The 21,467-nt window shown below is 37.1% G+C and overlaps 3 protein-coding genes across 3 annotated transcripts; all 3 read left to right on the plus strand.

Moving 5' to 3' along the window:
- Positions 1-2,932: 2,932 nt before the first annotated feature.
- Positions 2,933-3,877, plus strand: LOC150017801 (olfactory receptor 5G25-like). Its single transcript, XM_090267528.1, has one exon. The coding sequence runs from the start codon at positions 2,933-2,935 to the stop codon at positions 3,875-3,877; it is 945 nt and encodes a 314-aa protein (XP_090123654.1).
- Positions 3,878-9,850: 5,973 nt separating this feature from the next.
- On the plus strand, positions 9,851-10,835 carry LOC150017802 (olfactory receptor 5G9-like). Its single transcript, XM_090267529.1, has one exon. It carries the CDS (start codon positions 9,894-9,896, stop codon positions 10,833-10,835), a length of 942 nt encoding a protein of 313 aa, XP_090123655.1. The 5' UTR covers positions 9,851-9,893.
- A 9,065-nt stretch (positions 10,836-19,900) lies between these two features.
- On the plus strand, positions 19,901-20,836 carry LOC150017803 (olfactory receptor 9G19-like). Its single transcript, XM_090267530.1, has one exon. It carries the CDS (start codon positions 19,901-19,903, stop codon positions 20,834-20,836), a length of 936 nt encoding a protein of 311 aa, XP_090123656.1.
- Positions 20,837-21,467: the final 631 nt, after the last annotated feature.

Raw genomic sequence — 21,467 nt, forward strand, 5'->3', positions numbered from 1 at the left:
CTTGAGGAACTTAGCTCCAATTCACATACAGCCCTTTAGAAAACCCTGCTGTGTGTTGTGCAGAATTGAATCAATGAACCCTTTTAAAAAGTGCTTTTGAAAGGTCCGTGTTTCAAGATTGTATCATTGTATCCTTTATCTTCCTAGACACTTGAAGAAGATGAGAGGAATGACAAGTCTGCATTTACAGGGTAATTCATTTTTATATCAGAAAAATGTAAATTTTGTCATTCAATTTGGCACGAGCAGGCAAAGTCTAGGGAATGTTTCTTCAGCTAAGTGAGTTAAATAATTTCCTAAGTTAACTTCAGTAGGGTAGATATGAAAAATAAGTTTAGAAGCCCAAGAAAACATCATTTCTAAGCTACCATGAAGGAAAAGTTGGTATAGATAGAATATTTAGTCTGTGTCTTTGGTTTAAATGATTTAACTTGAATGTACATTTTGCCTTTGGTGTATAGATACTAAAATGTGTTGTAAGATTCATTGGCTCATGGCATGTTGGAATGAAGAGGCATAGACTTTTCTGGGTCTTAATTTTTGGCTTAGATTAGGTATTATAAGTAGAAAACAAACCTCTCAGTCAACTGACTTGAATTCTCTGCTGCTCATGCCCATAGCCACACGCATACCCAGAATCATGATTTTTGTACATTAGACTCTTTGGATTGAATAAGGCTGGGAAAAACAAAGCTGTATGCATTTTGATAGTCAGAAACTACTGTTTTCACACTATTGTTTGAGTTGGTCAGATCATAGATGGGTATACTCTTATCCTAACTTTTTCATAACTTAAATTTAATGTGACACTCAAAATCCTTTGTTTCCATCTTCCTTGGGTCATCATGAACACAAATATAAATGATCTGAAATAAGTTCTTATGTTTAGAAAATATTGAATTCTTGAAACATTTTACTATTAAAGCTTTTCTGACTAATCTTAAGTTTTACCCCATTGGGGCTGTTTCTTTCTAAGCTCCTTGCCTCTGAGACCACAGGAGGTCAGCAAAATTTAATTTCATTAATTTTCTCTTCCCTAAAATCATTTCATGCTTTCTTAATGGAAGAGAATGTTGTTAGGCTTCTGTCAATACTTCTGCCGCTGCACACTCTGCTAATACTTTTGTGTGATTATGCCGTTGAAATCCTTACGATTATTTTAAGGTCTAAAATGTATGCCTCCTTTCCTTAATTTTCCTTTTTTTTTTTTTTTGTACTATTATCACTTCCTCTTTTCTCACTTTTCATTTATTCTTTTTCTAAAAAAACCCTCCATTTTGAATATATACAGATTCCCAGGTAACTTCAAAGATAGTACAGAGAGTTTCTTTGTCCTCTTCACCCAGTTTTCCCCAGTGGCTATATCTTCCCAACAAGTGCACAACTTGAAAAACACGTGTGATGTGTGTGCATAGCTCTGCATCATTTTGTTATGTGTGTAGATTTGTATCATTACTACCACATTCAGGATACAAAATTATTCCATTTCCATGAAGATCTTCCTTGTGCTACTCCCTTACAGTCACGCCATTACCCTTTTTCCCGCCATTCCTAATCCCAGGCAACAAACTAACCTGTTCCCATCCCTGCAATTTTGCCATTTTGAATACACTCTATGTAAATGGAATCACAGACAATATAACCCCCTGAGACTGGCTTTCTTTCTTTCTTTTTTTAAAAAAATAACTTATTTGTTTGTTTATCTATTTTATATTTTTAGAGAGAGGGGAAAGGAGAAAGAGAGGGAGAGAAACTTCACTGTGTGGTTGCCTCTCACTTGCGCCCCCAACTGGGGACCTGACATGCAACCTAGTCATGTGCCCTGACTGGGAATCGAACCAGCGACACTCGGCTCGCAGGCCAACGCTCAATCCACTGAGCCACAGCAGCCAGGGCTTGAGACTGGCTTTCTTTAACTCAGTCTAATGTCACTGAGGCACATCCAGGCTTTTGTGTGTATTGTGTTTCCTCCTCTTTATTACTGAATAATAGTTTGTGGTATGGATATACCCCTGTTTTTTTAACCATTCAAATTGTAGGACACTTTGGTTATTCTGAGTGGCCATTGTAGATAAAGCTTCTATAAATTAAATAGTACAAGTTACTGTGTGGACATAAATCTTCATTTTTCTGAGATACATGCCCAGGTGTGCCGTTTTCTTCCTTAAAATATTGTTTTTCTTTCCCAGCTCCTGATAACAATCAATTGGTTACAACTCCTACTCAATATTGAAGAACTGATCTCTTCTATGAGGGACTAAAATTTTTGATGTAGTTTGATGAGATTAATGGGTATAATATATGCCAGTGATATGTGGAACATTTGCGTGTTGGAGAAGGCATCACAGGGGAGATACAGTTGAAAATTTTGATTCTTTTCCAAAACGAACTTCTCTTGTGTTCCGTTTTTAGACACCAGAAGTTTTCGACAATGCAACTGATCACTTTCTAGACTCTAAAGCAATTGGTGAACAAGTTATATTCCCAACACCTTTTACCTTGAGTGAGAATAAGTTTCAAGTTATATTATGTGAATTAATCATATTCACATAATTTCTTTTCCTGTGAAATGTTTTTAAGATATCTTTGGTCCAAAGGCAGGGATTATTAGAAATGTAACCTCATACAGTTGGAAGATTTGCCCTAGATCACCTCTAAAGGTCACTACTAGGTCTAAATTTTATAATTATCCTCCCAAATCCTGTTTTGATCAAGGAGAAAACTTGATCAAAGAGCCCAGTGAGATTCAGTGACTTAGTATCACACAGATGAGAGACAGGACAATCCCTAGGGCAGAATTTGAGTGTTATCTGTCAGTCTACCCTATAAAATGTAGAAAAATATATGTTACATTTAGATTTAAAATTGAGGAACTCTCAATTACAAATTTATTACAAAAAATATCTTTCTCATTACAAATTAAAACACAGTAATGGATCATGACAATCAAACCTTTGTGACTGAGTTTTTTTTCACGGGTTTAACAAATCGCTTCCAGTACCAGGTTGTTCTCTTCGTGATGTTTCTCTTGGTTTATCTTGTCACTTTACTGGGAAACTTGGGGATGATCACCCTCATTTGGGCAGATTCCCGACTCCACACCCCCATGTACTTTTTTCTCAGTCACTTGTCCTTCGTGGATGTGTGCTCTTCCTCTGGCACTGGTCCCAAGATGTTGACTGGCATCTTTGTGGAGAAAAAAGTCATCTCTTTCTTTGGTTGTGCTGCCCAGTTATGGATTATTTGTCAATTTATGGTGACCGAGTGTTTCCTCCTGGCGTCCATGGCATATGACCGGTATATGGCTATTTGTAAGCCTTTGTTGTATACACTCCTGATGTCCCAGCGGGTCTGTGTGTGGCTGGTGGTAGGGCCTTATATGATGGGTCTTATAAGTGCCATGATCCACACAACGTTCACCTTTCGCCTCCCGTACTGTGGTCCAAAAATTATCAATCACTTCTTCTGTGACCTTCTTCCGGTTCTCTCTCTGGCATGTGCAGACACCCAGGTCAATAAACTTTTGCTTTTCATCTTGGCTGGAGCTCTGGGAGTACTGAGTGGTGTGATCATTGTGGTCTCTTACGTCTACATCATCATCGCCATCCTGAAGATCCGCTCTGCTGATGGGAGGCAGAGAGCTTTCTCCACCTGCTCTTCTCACCTGACAGCTGTCTCCATCCTGTATGGGACACTCTTCTTTATCTACGTCTGTCCGAGTTCTAGTTTCTCCCTGGACATCAGTAAAGTGGTGTCTGTGTTTTATACAGCTGTGATCCCCATGTTAAACCCATTTGTCTACAGCCTGAGAAACAAGGAAGTCAAGGATTCATTCAGAAGAATGTTTGAAAGGAAGAAATTCCTGATAAGTAGGTAAACTAGAATACCATTTGTGTATAATCCTAGCAGTTAAATTACTGGATCAAAACCAGTTCCATTTTTAGTTTTTTGAGGAAATTCCATATTGTTTTCCATAGTGGCTGCACCAGTCTGCATTCCCACCATCCTGAAACAACAATTCAGAAGAAACTATGCATCTCTATATTCATAGCAGTACTATTTACAAGAGCCAAAATTGGATACTCATCAGTGGATGAGTGGATCAAAAAACTGTGGTACATTTACATAATGAAATACTATGCATCAGAGAGAAAGAAGAAACTCTTACCATTTGCGACAACATGGATAGAACTGGAGAGTACTATGCTTAGTGAAGTAAGTCAGGTGGCAAAAGACAAATACAACATGATCTCACCTAATAAGGGAACCTAATGAACAGGACAAACAGACAAGCAAAATAGAACCAGAAGCATGGAAACAAGGAACAGACTGACATTGACAAGAGGGCAAGAGGAGGGGGAGAAGGGAGGAAAGGAGGGGAGGAGTTTGGTCAAGGAACTAGTATAAATGATCCTTGACATGGACAACAGGGTGGGGATTGACTGTGGGAGAGGGGGGAGGTGGGCGAGAGCAATAGGAAGAAAAATGGGACAACTGTAACAGAACAATAAAAAAAAGAATTACCAAACATTTGAGAAAACAAAACAAAACAATAAATTTCCAAAAAAAGTGAAAAAGAATACCATTTGTACTACAGATCAACAGCTAATCTACATGCAAGATGCAAGAATATGGGTTAGGTGTTGGGAGTCCTACTTTTGTGTTGAGAGTCACTCTGTGTCACTGACAATTCATACAATGTCTTTAGGCTTTAATTTTTTCAGTTTGATTTTTTCATTTCTCATCAAGCAAGAACGAGTTGGAGAGCTTTCAACTGAGATGGGTGGATTATTGAACTTCAAAACTTAAAAATATTCTCAAAGCTTGTGACTAGGAGAGGAGATATTCTTTGTTATATCCTTCATGCTGTGATCATAACCTGTGCCTTAACAAGACTTCTGTTTTCTGTTTTGCTTTACAGGGTGTTGAGTTCCATCAACTGTCTAAACTTGACCTTGACTTTTAAACATAAACTTAAAAAGTTTGTTATAGTCAAAAGGAAAAACTTCCAGCTACATAGTAAGTCTGGGATGTAATGTAGAGCATGGTGACTATACTTATTACTATATTGTATATTTATAGGTTGCTAAGAGACTAGATCTTAAAAGTTCTTAGCACAATAGAAAAATTGTAACTATGCAAAGTAACCAATGCTAACTGCAATTATTTTGTTATTACTTCACAATATATGCATATATAAAACCATTATGTTGTATGCCATGGACTAATAAAATGTTGCATGTCAAATATGTATCAATAATAATGGAGAATAGTGAATTATTCAGAAAGTCACGCAATGATAGCACTCTAATACTACCTCTGTTTTTGGAGTGGATATTTTACAAAGGCCTGTTACTTTCTTCTCATAGTAATAACCCACTAGGATTTTGCCACGGCAACATTGGGTGAAGTGTCTGTTCAGGTCCTCTGTCCATTTTTTAATGGGACTGTTTGTCTGATGTTGAGTTGTATTACTATTGTTATTACTTTTTTTATCATAGGTATGGCAGTATGATGATAGCCAGAGGTAAGGAGGGTTGGAAGGAGGTGGTAATGGGCAAAAGGGGGATAAATGGGGATGGAAAGAGGATTGGCTTTGCATGAGAAGTGCATGATGCAGTGTTCAGATGATGTTTTATTGAGTTGTACACTTGAAACTTGTATGGTTTTATCAACCAATGTCACCCTGATAAATTCAATAAAATAAAATAAAGTGCATGACACATAAAAATTTAAAGTTTCTGATATACTATAACATCTTTACCTTTTAGATTGTGAAATGCACAGAATTATTATTGCACATTTGTTCTAGAGACACAGAGTTCAGAGACCTTCTTTCCATCCAACATTCTTATAACTCCTTCTATTATCAGAGCAATAATAAATAAAAAGGCTTTGTTACGTTAGCTGCAAATGATTGTCACAATAATTTTAGTTAGTATCCATCACCACACACAGTTACAATATTTTTCTGGTAATGAGAATTTTTAACATCTATGCTCTTAGCAACTTTCAAATATGCAATACAGTGTTATTAAGTATAGTCACCATGCTGTACGTAACATCCCCAGGATTTATTTACCTTATTACTTGCATTGCCTTTGGGGTCATATTTAATAAAATCCTCTCTAAGACCAAAGTTCATTAATTTAGTACCTATGCTTTCTTCTATGTAATTTATTGTTTCAGGTCTTGACAAACAGTAGTCTAGCTTCATCCTTTTGCATGTGGATTTTCCACTTTCCCAGCACCATTAATTGAAGAGGATTTCTTTTCTCCATTGTATGTTTTTGGCTCCTTTGTCAAAAACCACTTGTCCATGTACATACATGTGGGTTCATTGCTGGGTTCTCAGTGACCAAGACATGGAAACAACTGAGGTGTCCTTAAATAGATGATTGGATAAAGAAGATGTGGTGCATATGTACAATAGAATACTACTCAGTCATAAGATGAAATACTGCCATTTGTGACAACATGGATGGATCTTGAGAATATCATGCCAAGCAAAACAAGCCACACAGAAGACATCAAGAACCATATGATTTCACTCATATGTGGGATATAAAACTGAAAACCACAAATGGAGAAACAATAAAAACAAGCAAACAAAAACTCATAGATACAGACAACAGTCTGGTGTTTACCAGAGGGAGGGGAATTGGAGACTAGTAAAGGGTAAAAATATCAAATACAAAGTGACAGAAGATTTGATTTTGGGTGGTGGACACACAATATAATATTAAGATCATATACCATAGAGCTGTACACTGGAAACTTGTATGAACTTATTAACTCATGTCACCCCAATTAATTTAATAAAGAAGTAGTAGCATGCTACAAAATTAAAAAAGAAAACAAAAACAAACAAAACTTTCTAGAGTAGAGAATTTTATTACATGTTAAAAGACTTGTGTTTTTTTCTTACCTAGGCTAGAACCAAAATTCAGGTTTTCATACTGACTTTGTTTCGTCAGGCTGATGCTATTTGTCTTGGAGGTAAAACACAATGCTGAGGCATTTTGTTTTATTTGTTTTTATTTCTTGGCAATAAGAAATTATTTTCTCTTGCCATATGCTAACCATTCAAATGTAATCTGCTAAACTTTAAGAACCAGTTAATATATTATCAGAATATAATTTTTAAAAAAAGAAAGAAAATAAAAGTTTTTCTTTTTTAATCCTAACTTACAATAGTTAAACTCTTTACATGTCTTGGACAAAGTCCTGGAAAAATTATTTCCTTTGCAACGTGTGGCGAATGTTATATCTGAGGAAAGTCTATTTTATGCATTCTTATCCCTTGTTCCCAAGACATTAATGCAGAAGAGAGAGGGGTACCACCCTCTCCGTGTTACTTCAGTTTACAAAATTCTTAACGTTTCTTGCTTAGCCCAGAACTAGAGGCGATAGTCTATATCTAGTTAGAAACAAACTTGAACTGATCAGAAAAACAGATCTCATTGAACTTAGGATATGAAGCAAAACTTTACTTGCACTTTCCCTTAGTGGCTTAATTCCCAAGATATGGTATGCTTCTGGGGACAGAACATTTTCAGTAACAATAACAAAGAAAAGGATGATGCAACTTTTCAGGGCACTTTTATCTAACTCACAAAGACTAAATATATTTTACAGTGGAGTTGTCCACGTCTTCTTTTTAGAAGAAGATAAAGAATAAAATCAAATAACTATTGAAAATTCTGCTCCATTCTGCATGTGAAGGTAGCCATATTAAGGGAAGAGATGAAACTTGAGAAACTTGGCTCGTTTTTACTTTCGTTCTTCTTGTCATCTTGAAAGAAGAAGGTGAGAGCCTATTAGAATGTAAGTTGAGATCTAAATTCTGTTCTGTTCTTCATTCTACTTGATTTTTTAACAAGTTCAAGAGAACATAAATTATTTTAAGTAAACTTGAAGTGAATTATATATTTGGTTCATAGCCAGAATCATCACAATGCTCATCTCTGTCGATGTTGAGCAAGATCTAAGAAGAGATCATTTATGTAGAGATAAATTTAAGTTCTGCATCTGGATCAAACTAAGTATAATATTGGATAGAGATATTTCAGCAGCAGAGTGAGGGGAATAGTCAGGACTATTTCCTGACTTTAACTCTATCTCAACGGGGTGATTTCCTTGCTAAAGGAAGACAAACATAGATTGTGTTGGAATTGCCCAACTGCTCTGAACATGAGAGCCAATTGTATCCCCCATTCTGTGTGGTATTCTAAGGAGCAAATAAAAATAAAAAGTGAAACTAAGAAATTAATATTTGCATAGAGGGGTAGAAGGCTTGGGCAGGTGTAGAAACTAAGATTGACAGAAAAGAGTTGAGGAACTTCAGACAATGTCAAGGTGAAGACTGAGAAACAGTGTGTGACTGATCCAGTGGGAGTCATTAGACTTTTTAAGACGTTTAAGCAAGAGGTGAGTGTGATGGATAGACAGTTTGACTGGCTATTTCATCTGTCTCTTTAATTCCCCCAAAGGCAAGGGTATAATGTTAATTGCATTTTTGGCTTCATAAGGAGACCTTGCTAAAGTCAAATAAAAATTTCAAATTAGAAAATTGAAGTCTAATGTTGGACTCCAATATTTTGGGACTCATAATTAAAAATAAAGTAATATGTAAGTAGCTTACTGAGCATTTGTACATTGATACCATTATTCTAAGTGAGTGAGAATTCTCAGAGATCAAAGACAATAATTTTAGCTACCTTGAATAAATGAAGCATTTAAGTATGGTTCAGTGAGATCAGCTGACTAAACCAAAGTCACCCTTATAGTGGGTGACATAAGAATCCACAGAAGATACGGAAGTGGGAGAATTCAGGCTCTTTTCAGAATTTTTTTCCTGTACTATTTCCATGAAGGTGATACTTAAACTCAACACTTTCTATTATCTTATGGCCTTCCCACAAATGGCCACTGGCTATAAATTCAACACCAGAAACAGAAAACCAGAAATACATTATCCTGTACTCATGTTGGAATGAATATTTTTCTTATTGAAATGAAAGAAATTGTGAAGACATCGATATTTCACAGTGTGAGAAAGGAAAAAGCATAGACCATTTTGACAGGTGTTTCAAAGCCCACCTTTGCCGGTCTCTAGCATTATGAATTTGGATTGAGCTTTCATTTATTGCATATAAAGTGAGATTATATTTAGCTTGCAAGTTTATTCAAAAGAGTACGTAAGGCAAGAATACTAAGAATTATCGTGCACTTATTTAGGTCCTCAATAAGACTCTGCTAAATGCTTTGGATGTGTTATCTCATTCAATCCTCACAACAGCTTACAAGGTCGGCATTACTATTATTATTCTGGCTTCACAAAAGAAGAAAAGGAACTTTCCTGAGGTGAGTGGAGGTGGATGCTAGAGCAGTTGGATGACATGCATTTAGCTTTAGGTTATAATCACAAAGTGCAAAGAAGGGTCTAAAAATAAGTGGCCGCTCATTTCTTTTCCAGCTTGCTTCACTTCTGTTCTCCTGTGTCATTTCCCCAGGTGTGTAACCACCTGATGAACTCAGGTAAAGTTCACTAAAGTGGGAGTTAATAGATGCCTATTCTGGAACCATCTATGTGCATTTAGTCCACTGAGAGGACCTGGAGGAAGCTGCTACTCTTCTCAAGGCTTCCATTTTTTCATCTATGTATTGATGGACTCTACAGAGTCTTAAATATTATAGCTACAGGTCTGATTTTTTTTTTCCCAGTGGTCTATATTTTATTTTGGATTCCTTGATGCAACGTGTAACTAACTCATATCATTCCTTGTTAGTTCAGGTTCTAGTATATCTTTGCTGTGTCCCAAGTTTGAAGATATGTTTACCAAATCTGCTGCGACGCCTCTGCTCTTCTAGTGGAAAGCCACAAGCAGTCAATGGCCAGGGAAAACTACACAAGGGTCTTTGAGTTCATTTTCACAGGTTTGAATTACAACCCCCAGTTACAGGTCTTTCTCTTCCTGCTCTTTCTGAGCTTCTACATTTTCAACCTAACAGGAAACTTGGGTATGATTATTCTGATCCGGATCAGTTCCCGCCTTCACACACCTATGTACTTTTTCCTCAGCCACTTGTCCTTTGCGGACATCTGCTTCTCCTCAGTTGTGAGCCCCAAGATGCTCGCTGACTTCTTTGTGAAGCGGAAAGTCATCTCTTTCTTGGGCTGCGCTTTGCAGCAGTGGGTCTTCGGGTTCTTTGTAACAGCAGAGTGCTTGCTCTTGGCATCCATGGCGTACGACCGCTACGTAGCCATCTGTGACCCATTACTGTACTCCGTTGCCATGTCCCAGAGACTCTGTATCCAGCTGGTGGCTGGTCCCTACGTCATCGGGTTTATGAACACCATGACTCATACAGCAAACACATTTCGCCTCCCTTTTTGTGGCCCCAATGTCATCAATCATTTCTTCTGTGATATGCCCCCCCTGCTTCCCCTTGTATGTGCTGACACGGGGCTCACTAAGTTGGTAATTTTTGTCACGGCTGGAGCTGTGGGAGTCTTCAGTGGACTGACTATTGTGGTCTCCTACGTTTACATCCTCACTGCCATCCTGAAGATCCGCTCTGCTGATGGGAGGCACAAAGCCTTTTCTACCTGCTTCTCTCACCTGACAGCTGTTTCCATCCTGTATGGTACCTTGTTCTTTATTTACGTACGGCCTAGTGCCAGTTTCTCCCTGGGTCTCAATAAAGTGGTGTCCGTGTTTTACACAGCCGTCATCCCCATGTTAAACCCACTTATCTACAGCTTAAGGAACAAGGAGGTCAAAGATGCCATCCACAGGACTGTCGCTAAGAGGGAGAATTGTTGGGCCTAAATTCTTATCTGGAAAGGAAATTGGGGGATAAATCTAAATGGAAAGACTGATTGTGTGATTCCTAAGGCCACTTGCAAATGTTTGGGGGCTGGTCGACATCCCTTTATCCATTCATCTATCCAGTTGTCTGTTCATTTAGTCAATGAGTATAGACTTACTAAGCTCTGTTTGTGATTTTTCTCTGCGATATACCAATATTGTAGTTCAAACCCATAGTCCATTTAATTTTGCTTCTCTTGGACACCCCATAGTCCAATTATTTTCAAAAAAGCTTTATTTAACTTCAGTTATTAATTTTCTATCATTTTGCTAATATGTTTTCTCTTCCTGCTCACCCCTTGGTACTAGAATTTTAAAATGCAGTACTTTAGGCTTTGCACTCACATCTAGCTCCTATCAATAGGAATATGGAAAAAATAAAGTGATGTGGGATCTTATGTTTAAACTCATCAATGAAAAGAACTCCTTGGCTGTAAACATTGATTTTGGCGATGACCTTTACACAAAGAACTACACACGTCTTGCGAAATGAAGATGGATCTGTGTACAACTCTGACAGATGGGGTGGTCCACAGTGTCTGTTTATAATGATAAAGAGACTTGTGCTCATTTTAGTGCATTTTACACCTGAAAGAGCGTGTGACGGAATGGGTAAAGCTTATATTTTCTTGGGATTCATCACTATCATTCTCACCCAGGCTGTTATTGCACTAGCTCCCACCAGGTGCCCTCACCTGCAGTCACTCTTCGTTCCTGACCACCTATACAAAGGCATCCTTTCTGCTGGGTAGCCCTACATGTAACTATTTATCCTTTTACCCATTTCTGAGTGTCCGGTTCATTGGCATTAAATACATTAATGTTGTCAAGCAACCGTGACCACAGTCTATCTCTAGAACTATTATTTCATCATCCCAACTGAACCTGGGTACCCATCAGACACTAACTCTGCCCTATCGCCTTCCCCAGCCCCTGGTAACCATGATCCTACTTTCTGTCTCTATGAATTTGGCTACTTTGTCATATAAGTAGAATCATACAATATTCGTCCTTTTGTGTGTGGCTTACTTCACTCAATAGTGATGACTAAATAATAATGACTATTTAATGAGCTCTTCCTATGATCCAGGCACATTATGCGCATTATCTAATTTAATTCTCCATTGCAGGTATTATTATTTAACCTTCTGTTATAGGTGAAGCAACTGAAACTCAGGAATTTTAATAATTTGCTCAAGATGAAGACCTAGTGTTCAAAACTAGAGGTGTCCTGCAAGAGTCATGCTCATCAACACAACAATGACTTAGATTATATCCTTTCCTACATATTTCAATATTTACAAATTAATTTAATCTTCTGGGTTTGCCAGCTTTTGCTGAATTAGAATAAATTTATTTATTTATTTATTTATTTTTGTGTGTTTATTGTGGAGAAAAAGATCTAACCTCAAGAAGACAGGATAGCAAACAATGAACCAATAATGCTGGAAAGTGGTCCTCTTGCCTTAAATCAATTAAAAAGACATTGCCCATCCCCAGGGTTAGTCCTTCTTTACTGTCTGACCTATGACAGGCCCCAGGGACTAATTTTCAGAGCTGAATAGCAATTGAAACCCAGAAAACTGTCTTATTAAAATTGTCTTGATTAATTAGTTCCTCTGAAACCTGTTTAGAAATGAGGCAAATAATTTCGTTGAAGTTTAGCAGTTCCTGGGATCTGAGCACCTAATCAATCATAATGGTGCCCAAGGCATTTTGGTAGAAGGGGATCAGCCACAAGGTTGGGCCCTGCAGCCTCAGTCTCACATGACAAATATAATTTGTTAATATTTTCTTGCAATTGTTTCTCTGAAGAGCTGACTGCTGATTCCTCAGGCTTCAAACTCATGTATCATTTTTGTGTGTTACAGAAATGTCAGAAGCAGACACTACCAAACCCTTTGTCAGCTGAGGGAGCAAATCAGTGGAGTGGAGAACTGATTTGTTCAAGACATGCAGTTAGAGGTACAACCCTGGCAAGAATCTGGTCCTCCTGATAACTTAGTACAACTACTCCTTGTAGCGATACCTGCACATAAGACAAAAGGGAAGAAAAAAGGAAGAAAGGAGGGAAGGAAGGAAGAAGATTAGGCAGGAAAAGAAAGCTCAAAGAGCTCTCACACTGAAAGGGAATATGAAACATTTTACGATTAACTCATGGTTATTTCCAAAGGTCCTTCTATTTTAAAATAAGGGCAATTAATTATGTTCTTGTGGAATTTTAGAAATTTGTAATAAGACAGTGAGGATAATTTTTTGAACAGAGAGCCAGTGGTCCCTGGGACTTTCTGGTGAAGCCAGTAAGAGGAAGAAAATAGTGTTGAGTACTCAGGGAAACGAGGACACTTGCTTTCCTTCCTTCTACTTTATTCTCTTGTCTACCCCAATTAAAAATATTGGATCTTTTTTTCTGAAAGGTATTTGATTTACATAATCTTCTGAATGCATATAGCTATGCAAGTATATTTTTATATATTTTCTTTAATGTGAAAACTTTGTGTAGACATACACACACACGATAGAGCAAATATATGACAGAAAAAACTATTGTATCTTGGAGAGAGGTCCTCAAATGATGAAATGATCAGTTTAATTGTTGTATATTAAAGTGCTAAAGGTGAAGATAAAAATAAGAGGATTGTAATGAAAATGCAGGTGCAATTATGCATAAGAGCGATAGATCCTCTTGGAAAAAAACCATCACAGACAAAATTTCTTGTGCACATCCTCTGTGTTCTTCCTAATGAACAATGGGCCTTAAGTTAGAACTCCTGCTCTAGTAGAGGTAGAACAAGACATTCAGGTGAAAAAAAGGACAGATAACTAAATGCTATGGCACCTGAGACATACACAGTGCATTTTGAGGAGTTCTGGTTATGCTAACGCTGACATGAACTCTCTTTGTGGTCTTGGGTGAGTCCTGTAACCTCTCACAATCACACTAGGCAATTGCTTTGCTCTATAGTTGTGACAACCCGAATCATAAGCCATATAAGGACAAGGACTTTTTCTGCTTTGTTCATGGTTGTACCTCTGGTGATTAGCACATAATGTGTTTTGGAGTTGAGAAGACCTACATTGGAAATTTGTCTGTATCTGCACGTCATTAACTGTATGACTTAGTAAAATTTATGCAGAAACCATTTCTATTCTTCAGTTACTTCAACGGAAAATATTCCTGTGACTTATTATAGTAACTGTACACAATTTATTTGTGATGATTTGTGCTTTCTCTTAGCTGCAACTCTCCAGAATTGTATTATTCTCAATGAAATTAACTTAAAATACTAGTGTTTTGTTCTATTATCAAAGAAGAGTATCATAATTATCTGGAGACTAAGTAGATTTCCCTCTTCTAATTGCATATATATATATATATATATATATTTAAGGTTGAATTTTTTTCATATACTTCATCCAAAACAAAATATCTCAGTACATTGAATTCAACTGTCTTGTATAAGCCAGATATTTTTTAAAATTACAAAAATATAACACTTTCACTCCTTACTATATATTTTTTGGTATTGAAATAAATTTGTCTGTATTTATTATTTAGGTTAAATGTAGTAAACTTATTACATTTTTAAATGCATCAATAAAAAACATTTAAAATTTCTCAGTTTTTGTTTCTGAAATGGTAAAAATATTGATAGATATAACTCATATAAAGAAAATCTCTTTGGGGTCCCCAATAACATTTAAGAATGTAAAGGGTTGCTGAGCTCAAAAGACTTGGGAACCTCACATTTAGCTGACGGTTGAATTGGTTGGATGACTGATCTATACCAGCATTTCCAGCTCTCTGATTCCTTACTTACAGTCCTTCAGCGATGGCCTTCTATTTCAGTTGTACTGACTATAGGCCTCAGGTGATGTTATTTCTTGGTATATTTGTTCTTTCAAACTCCCTTACTGTCCTTCTCTGGCACTTTCTATGGACCCTGCTTATGACAGTTAGCACAGTCCCACCACTCCTCAGGGGTTCCCGTGTGTCCCCCAGAGCAGCCTTCTGCACTCCCCGAGTGGGTTATGCTTGGATGTAACTCTCTTGGACCTGGACACGAAGAAGTGTATTGAAAGTAGAGACTGAAAAAATGCTGACATCTCTGAACTTCCTTCACTTTCTGGAATCCACAATGGTTTTCCTGAACTCAGACGTCTGCCCTTCCTAGAACCTGCAAGACTATCCTGTGGACCCTCCTAGCAACCTGCCACATCCACCTTTACCACCCTAATGAACTTTTATTATTATCTTTTAGTTTTCAGGTCAAATATTACCTCCTCAGAAAAGTCTTTTTTAAGATCCCACACTATGTCAGGTGTTGTATGCAATTGCTGACACCTTGTTATTGTTACTCCACACACTTAGCCATAATTTGTAAGTATAAATTTATAATATTATTTGATTACCTCTCCTATGAGGTCATACATTTCACAAAAGCAGGCACTATGTCTATTTCTCACTATTTTACTTTTCTCTTTGTTTTTCCTTGTTTATTACTTCTCATTGTTATTTATTAAAATGTTACATGCCATCACATGTAATCTTCATAACAGCTTTATGAAGAGAACACATTATTTCCATTTTATAGGTGGGAAAACTGAGGCTTATGAGCTAAGGTGAACTGCTCTTGTTCACACAACTAGTAAGCTGTAGAGCTGAGATTCGCCTTTAGGCATCTCTGTCCTAGGCTTGCCTCTCACCATTACAAAGCTCACCTAATACCTTACCTCACCTCCCAATTGTATCTCCCTCAGCACCTAACTCAGTGCTAGGTATCTAAAAGTTGCTAGATAAAGTATGTTTTGAATGAATAAGTACAATCATGGCTGGGAGGAGAGATAAAATTTGCTCTAACCACATGACTTCGGTTCTGTCTCTCAATTTCAATCTCTCAAATTTTGTCTCTTAATTTCATTGTGTGTAAATAGGTTCATTTTATTACGTGATAGTTGATATATTTCAGAACTAAAATTCTATGGTCTTTTCATCATCATTATTATTATGGACTGCAAATAATTCTTGAGCACCTACTGTATGACGACTGTTCTGTTGGTTATTCCTTTCTGCCAAATTCTCTTTTCTCTTAAATGTATGAATGAACTCACAAAGCAAAAGGGATCTATAGGTTAATTGGATCAATTATATTAATGATGAATTATCTCTCCATATTTCATTCCAGAAAGATAACTGAGCTTTATAATTTGTCACTTGACACCAGAATAGCACACGAAGGTACCTTTTGCTGTTTGTATCATATCCCAAAGGGATGCTCAGGCTTATATTTTCTCCAAGTATTGTTAGCATTGGAAAGAGGATTTTGTTGGGTGAGTAGAAGGCACTTTTTATTCTAAGGTAATGGGAGAAATTCTAGACTTCAGTTGAAATTCAAATGAAGTGACAATTTATGTTCATCAAGTAAGTATTATGTTTAATTAACCAGGGGTAAAGGTCAGTATATCATAATATGAACAAAAGATAAAATTCTTAATGTAATGGAACCATAGCATAATTCAGATTTGTGAAATAGAATAATGTTCTTTCCTCTGGTCATATGTGATGAGGACAGCTGAAATGTCTTTTCTTTAGGCCTTATTTTCTCTTTCAGTGAAATAAGCAATTAGATGTGTACTGGGTGACTGCTTCCATCCCCATAAACCTTCTGTAGCAGTGTGTGACCCACCATTGTCTCTTGTGTCATCTCACGGATTTATTGGTCCCTATAGTAGCCCCAATGTATAGAAAAATTAAAACGTTAATATTTTCAAGACTTAAAAGTGTTTCTTTTTCTATGTAGGCAGTGTATGGAGGAGGAGCTCTTTAAGAGGGGTGCAATATATATATATATATATATATATATATATATATATATATAAAATATAGATAAAGCTATATCTTTGAGATTATCCTGTACATTTATAATTAATATCTAACCCAAGCAGTATCTGGTTAATACATCAGACTGAGTGATAGGGATTGCAGGTGCATAAGCCCGGAGAGGACTGAGAGATCACTAAAGTATCAGCTCCTTTTGGGTGATCATTCTCCGAGCCGTCTGCCTCTTAAAGAGGCCTCCTGGTGAAGGGACGTGAGTGAAGACAAGGAGGAGAGATTTTTGGTGGGGAGATGATGTCTGAGCATCCCTTGCCTCTAACAAGGCGTGTAGCCAGACTTAAGTCTATGAATTAATAACAAGTAAAGGGAGCTCAAAATAAATAAATAAATAGATAACCCCCTCTTTTGTGTCTATGTATACAATGCTACAATTCAATGTATTATGCCTTACATTTCCCTCATTCTCTTTACAAGGAAACTTTGGAGAAATATTTCAAAATGAGTATCAAGGATGGTAATGTGTTGTCCAATTTTTTTTGGATAGTAGCTTGTCTTTTGAATGTTACTAATTGCATATTGGGTTGCTAGAAAGTTTCCAGTTAAATTTGTGGTCTGCACAGAGCAGTGCTCGTCGGTGGTGCAACAGGTTTTATTCTGGTCTTATTTTGTATCTAGGTATTGCTTTTCCTTTTCACACTTTATGTTACTTACCTGTGTCTTATGACCGACACCAAGACATTTTCAACTCTTTCTTTATTTGTAAAAGCATTGATATGTATATATGTATATATACTCATATATGTATATTTACAAGTATGTTTATCTCATATTTTAATTACTGTGGAAGAACCCAAGAGAGATTAGGGAAGAAATGTCTTGCTATTTTTAAAGCCAGTTGTAATTTTGCAAACAAACCCTGCAATTTTTCAAGTTTCTGCATGAGGGTACACCAACTCTAGGGACTCACAGCTTAGGTATAATTGGAAATCCTTGTGAGGTAAAGCAAGTAACATATCCAAAGGACAGATTATAGAGGTGAAGGAATCACAGAGAATGCATTACACAGTTTCAACTTCTAGTTTTTGAAGTGCTTTTGCACATCTGGGAGCTTTAAAAGTCCCACTGAACTAAGAAAGGTAGGTGAGAAAACAGAATTTTGAAATTATGTTTATTTAAAATTGGCAGTAGCCTACCAAGACCAGAACCCAGTTCTCTTGATTCTTGCTCTTAAGCTGCTCCCAGAAATAGGCTTTGTTAAAAATGACCTTAGCAGCTGACATCTGTGAAATACAAAAGGAATCAAAATGCCACTTATTTCAATCCTCTTTTGCTTATTATGAAGAATTTCTACTTTGACAATGACTACAGCATTAACATTTATTTAAATTTAAAAATTATAGATTCTCACCATCAAATAGATACAGTTCCAAGAGAACATTAAAAAAATTTCTTCTAGTTCAGTTTTAAGTCCATAGTTGAGTATGTGACTAAGATTAAGTTTTTTTCTCCTTAGTAGAAAATATTTTTAAAACCTTGGATTGAATAACAGAAATATTACATCTCCTGCCAACTCAGAGCTGTGACAGTTGTAATGCAGCCATTTGTGATTGTGGCCCATTGTTGTCTATGCTGGGTTGTAACACAGATAAGCAGAGATGGCGTGTCTCCCCTCCCTGACAGCGGTCCAGCTACCTGCTTCTGTGTCTGAAGTCAGGATGACTGGTAGAGGTCAAGGTCCAGAACTTCCTGTATTAAGAGATTATCACAAATTTGGCAGCTTAAAACTACCTGTGGAGGTCAGAAGTTCAAACTGAGTATCACTGAGACAAAAGGAAGGTATGTATTGGCAGGGCCACACTCCACCCAGAGGCTCTAGGCGGAAACCCATGCCAGTCTCTTCTGGCTTCTTAGGGCTGTCGGCGTTCCCTGCGGTGGTAGCACTTCACTCTCTGCTCCTCTGGTTCCACTGCCTTCTCTTGCGGCTGTGGGCAGATGCCCCTGTGCCTCTCTCAAATAAGGATATTTGTGATTGCATTTAGGGCTTACCTTAAACTTACCCATCTCAAGATTCTGAACTTACTAACCCTTTCTCCATATAAAGTGACATTTACCGGTTTCAGGAATTAGAACCTGTATATCTTTATGGGCCATTATTAGCCTATCATGTTCCCCCAAATCATTCAAGTTGGCCAGCTTAGTTTCTGTTTGTTTTGTTTTCTTACCCTTGGTTCTATAGGACAGCGATTTTCAACCTGTTTCATTTCATGGCACACATAAACTACTAAGATTCTGCAGCACACCGAAAATACATTTTTGCCTATATGACAAAAAATAGATACAGTTTTGACTCATGTACACCAGATGGCGATTGTCTTAGCTGTAGTCACCTTTTCAAATTTGGCAATCTAAGGGAAAGAGGTCAGGTATTGCATATTTTAAAAGTTCTTGCAGCACAATAGTTGAAAATCGCTGCTGTAGGAAACTCAAACACGTTTTGAACACGAGTATCAATTGATTAATTTTTACTTCCGTTTACAGTATATTTGAGGGTCAGACATGTGGCTATGGTCTTAAATTCCTATTATCTAAGGAAAACTTTTTTTTAAAATTCAAGTTACACATTTTCTACTTTATAAAAACCTGTGTTCTTAGTTTTACAGATACAAAGTTGGATAAAATATAACCATGTTCAAAGAATTCACAGTAAAATGAGCTTCTAAGGATACTCCAAAAATATTGTTAGAATAATAAAAGGGTTCTTTTCATGGAATTCTCTGGAAAAAGACGAGAGGTTTCAAAAACTAGAAGAGAAATCAGCACATCCTTTCTAACTCTCCTTTTTATATCTTCCACATGGTCCCAGTCACCCTAAGTGCAAACAGAAGACAAGATACACAAATTACCCTCCCCAACAAGGAGAAAAAATAGATTAAAAAGATACGGTGACATATACTATGTTGTTTTTTATAATTACTGGTCTCTCAAACCAGCGTAGAACAATTTTTCAGTCATCCAGCAAGAATGATACCCAGTTCAGCATAAACATGTCTCACAATGAACAACGTATGTATCAGATGGGCTTTTCAATTATCTAAAGTGGCCAATGATGAGGGAGTTTATGTATATCTTAAATCTTGCCATATTTATTCATTTATTTGCAGAAAGAGACCATAGAAACTCAAAATCAATGGATGAGAAAAATTTCACCCAAGTGAAAGAGTTCATACTTTTAGGGTTTACGGCTGATTTATGGTTACAGAGTATGCTCTTTTCCCTCTTCTTCATCATTTATATCATCAGTCTCTTGGGGAACCTTACCCTGATATCTCTGATCTGTGCTGACTCTCGGCTCCACACACCCATGTATTTTTTCATTGGAAACCTTTCGTTCCTGGATCTCTGGTATTCCTCTGTCTATTCTCCCAAAATCCTTATGACCTGCGTCTCTGAAGACAAAAGCATCTCCTTTGCTGGCTGTCTGGCTCAGTTCTTCTTCTCAGCTGGACTTGCCTACAGTGAATGTTACCTGCTGGCTGCCATGGCTTATGACCGCTATGTGGCCATCTCCAACCCACTGCTTTATTCCCAGACAATGTCCTCAAGGTTGTGCACCAGTCTCGTTGCAGCTTCATGCCTTGGTGGCTTTCTTAACTCAACCATCATTACCAGCCAGACATTTACCCTGAGCTTCTGTGGTGACAATATCATTGATGATTTCTTCTGCGATCTTCCCCCCCTCGTAAAGTTGGCCTGTGATGTGAAGGAGGGCTACCAGGCTGTGCTCTATTTCATACTTACCTCCAATGTCATTACTCCCATCATGCTTATTCTTGCCTCCTACCTCTCCATCATCACCGCCATCTTGAGGATCCGCTCTACCCAAGGCCGCCTCAAGGCTTTCTCCACTTGTGCTTCTCACCTGACAGCTGTCACCTTGTACTATGGTTCAATTCTCTTCATTTATTCCCGACCAAGTATGAGTTATGCCCTGGAAAGGGATAAAGTGGTATCAGTCTTCTATACTGTGGTGATTCCAATGTTGAATCCTTTGATCTATAGCTTAAGAAATAAAGATGTTAAAGATGCTCTGAGAAAAATGATAGACAGAGCAAAGTGTTCCTAAATGAAAATACTTGGTAAACAACCTGTTATTTCACAGGTTATTTCCATGTTATCATTATCAGCTCTTTGCTCAAAAATAAAACGAACAAGCAAACAAACAAAATCATTGGATAACGTGGAAACACAAGTCTTCATTTTTGTCTTTTGAATGTGTTTTTAAAGTAATTTGGTGCATTCGGAAGAACTGTTGTACCTGCTGGCTTGGAAGAAAGTCCATGAAATTATTGCGATTTTGTGAATGTTAAAAGAGAAAAAATTAAAAAGAATTTTCACTTCAGAGTTTATAAGTTGTCTGTATGTAAATATTTTAACCCATATATGAGAATAATAAAATTGGTTATGGAATCATTGTTAGGATTAGAAGGGGTAAATGATTTGCTTTAAACCCAGAACTTCTGCCTCCAGAGGTTTTACCAATTTGTTGGGAGAGAAAGTTAGGGGTTCATACGTAAAATTTTTACTATGAAATGCCCTTAGAAACAAGTTGAAAAAATTTTTTTCTGATTCTCACTTTTTTGTTTGCCATAATACAAAATTTCTTTGGCAATAGATATAAAAAAGAACAAATATCTTACAGTCACTGAGCTTTCGATAAAAGTATTTTCCCCAACAATTAAAAAATCAAGAGCAAA

Source organism: Furipterus horrens, unplaced genomic scaffold (assembly GCF_987537825.1).
Source record: "Furipterus horrens unplaced genomic scaffold, mFurHor1.1.pri manual_scaffold_2, whole genome shotgun sequence".
NCBI lineage: Eukaryota > Metazoa > Chordata > Mammalia > Chiroptera > Furipteridae > Furipterus > Furipterus horrens.

Coding starts and splice junctions, on each gene's coding strand:
- LOC150017801 (XM_090267528.1), top strand. CDS start 2,933: ATGGATCATGACAATCAAACCTTTGTGACTGAGTTTTTTTTCACGGGT.
- LOC150017802 (XM_090267529.1), top strand. CDS start 9,894: ATGGCCAGGGAAAACTACACAAGGGTCTTTGAGTTCATTTTCACAGGT.
- LOC150017803 (XM_090267530.1), top strand. CDS start 19,901: ATGGATGAGAAAAATTTCACCCAAGTGAAAGAGTTCATACTTTTAGGG.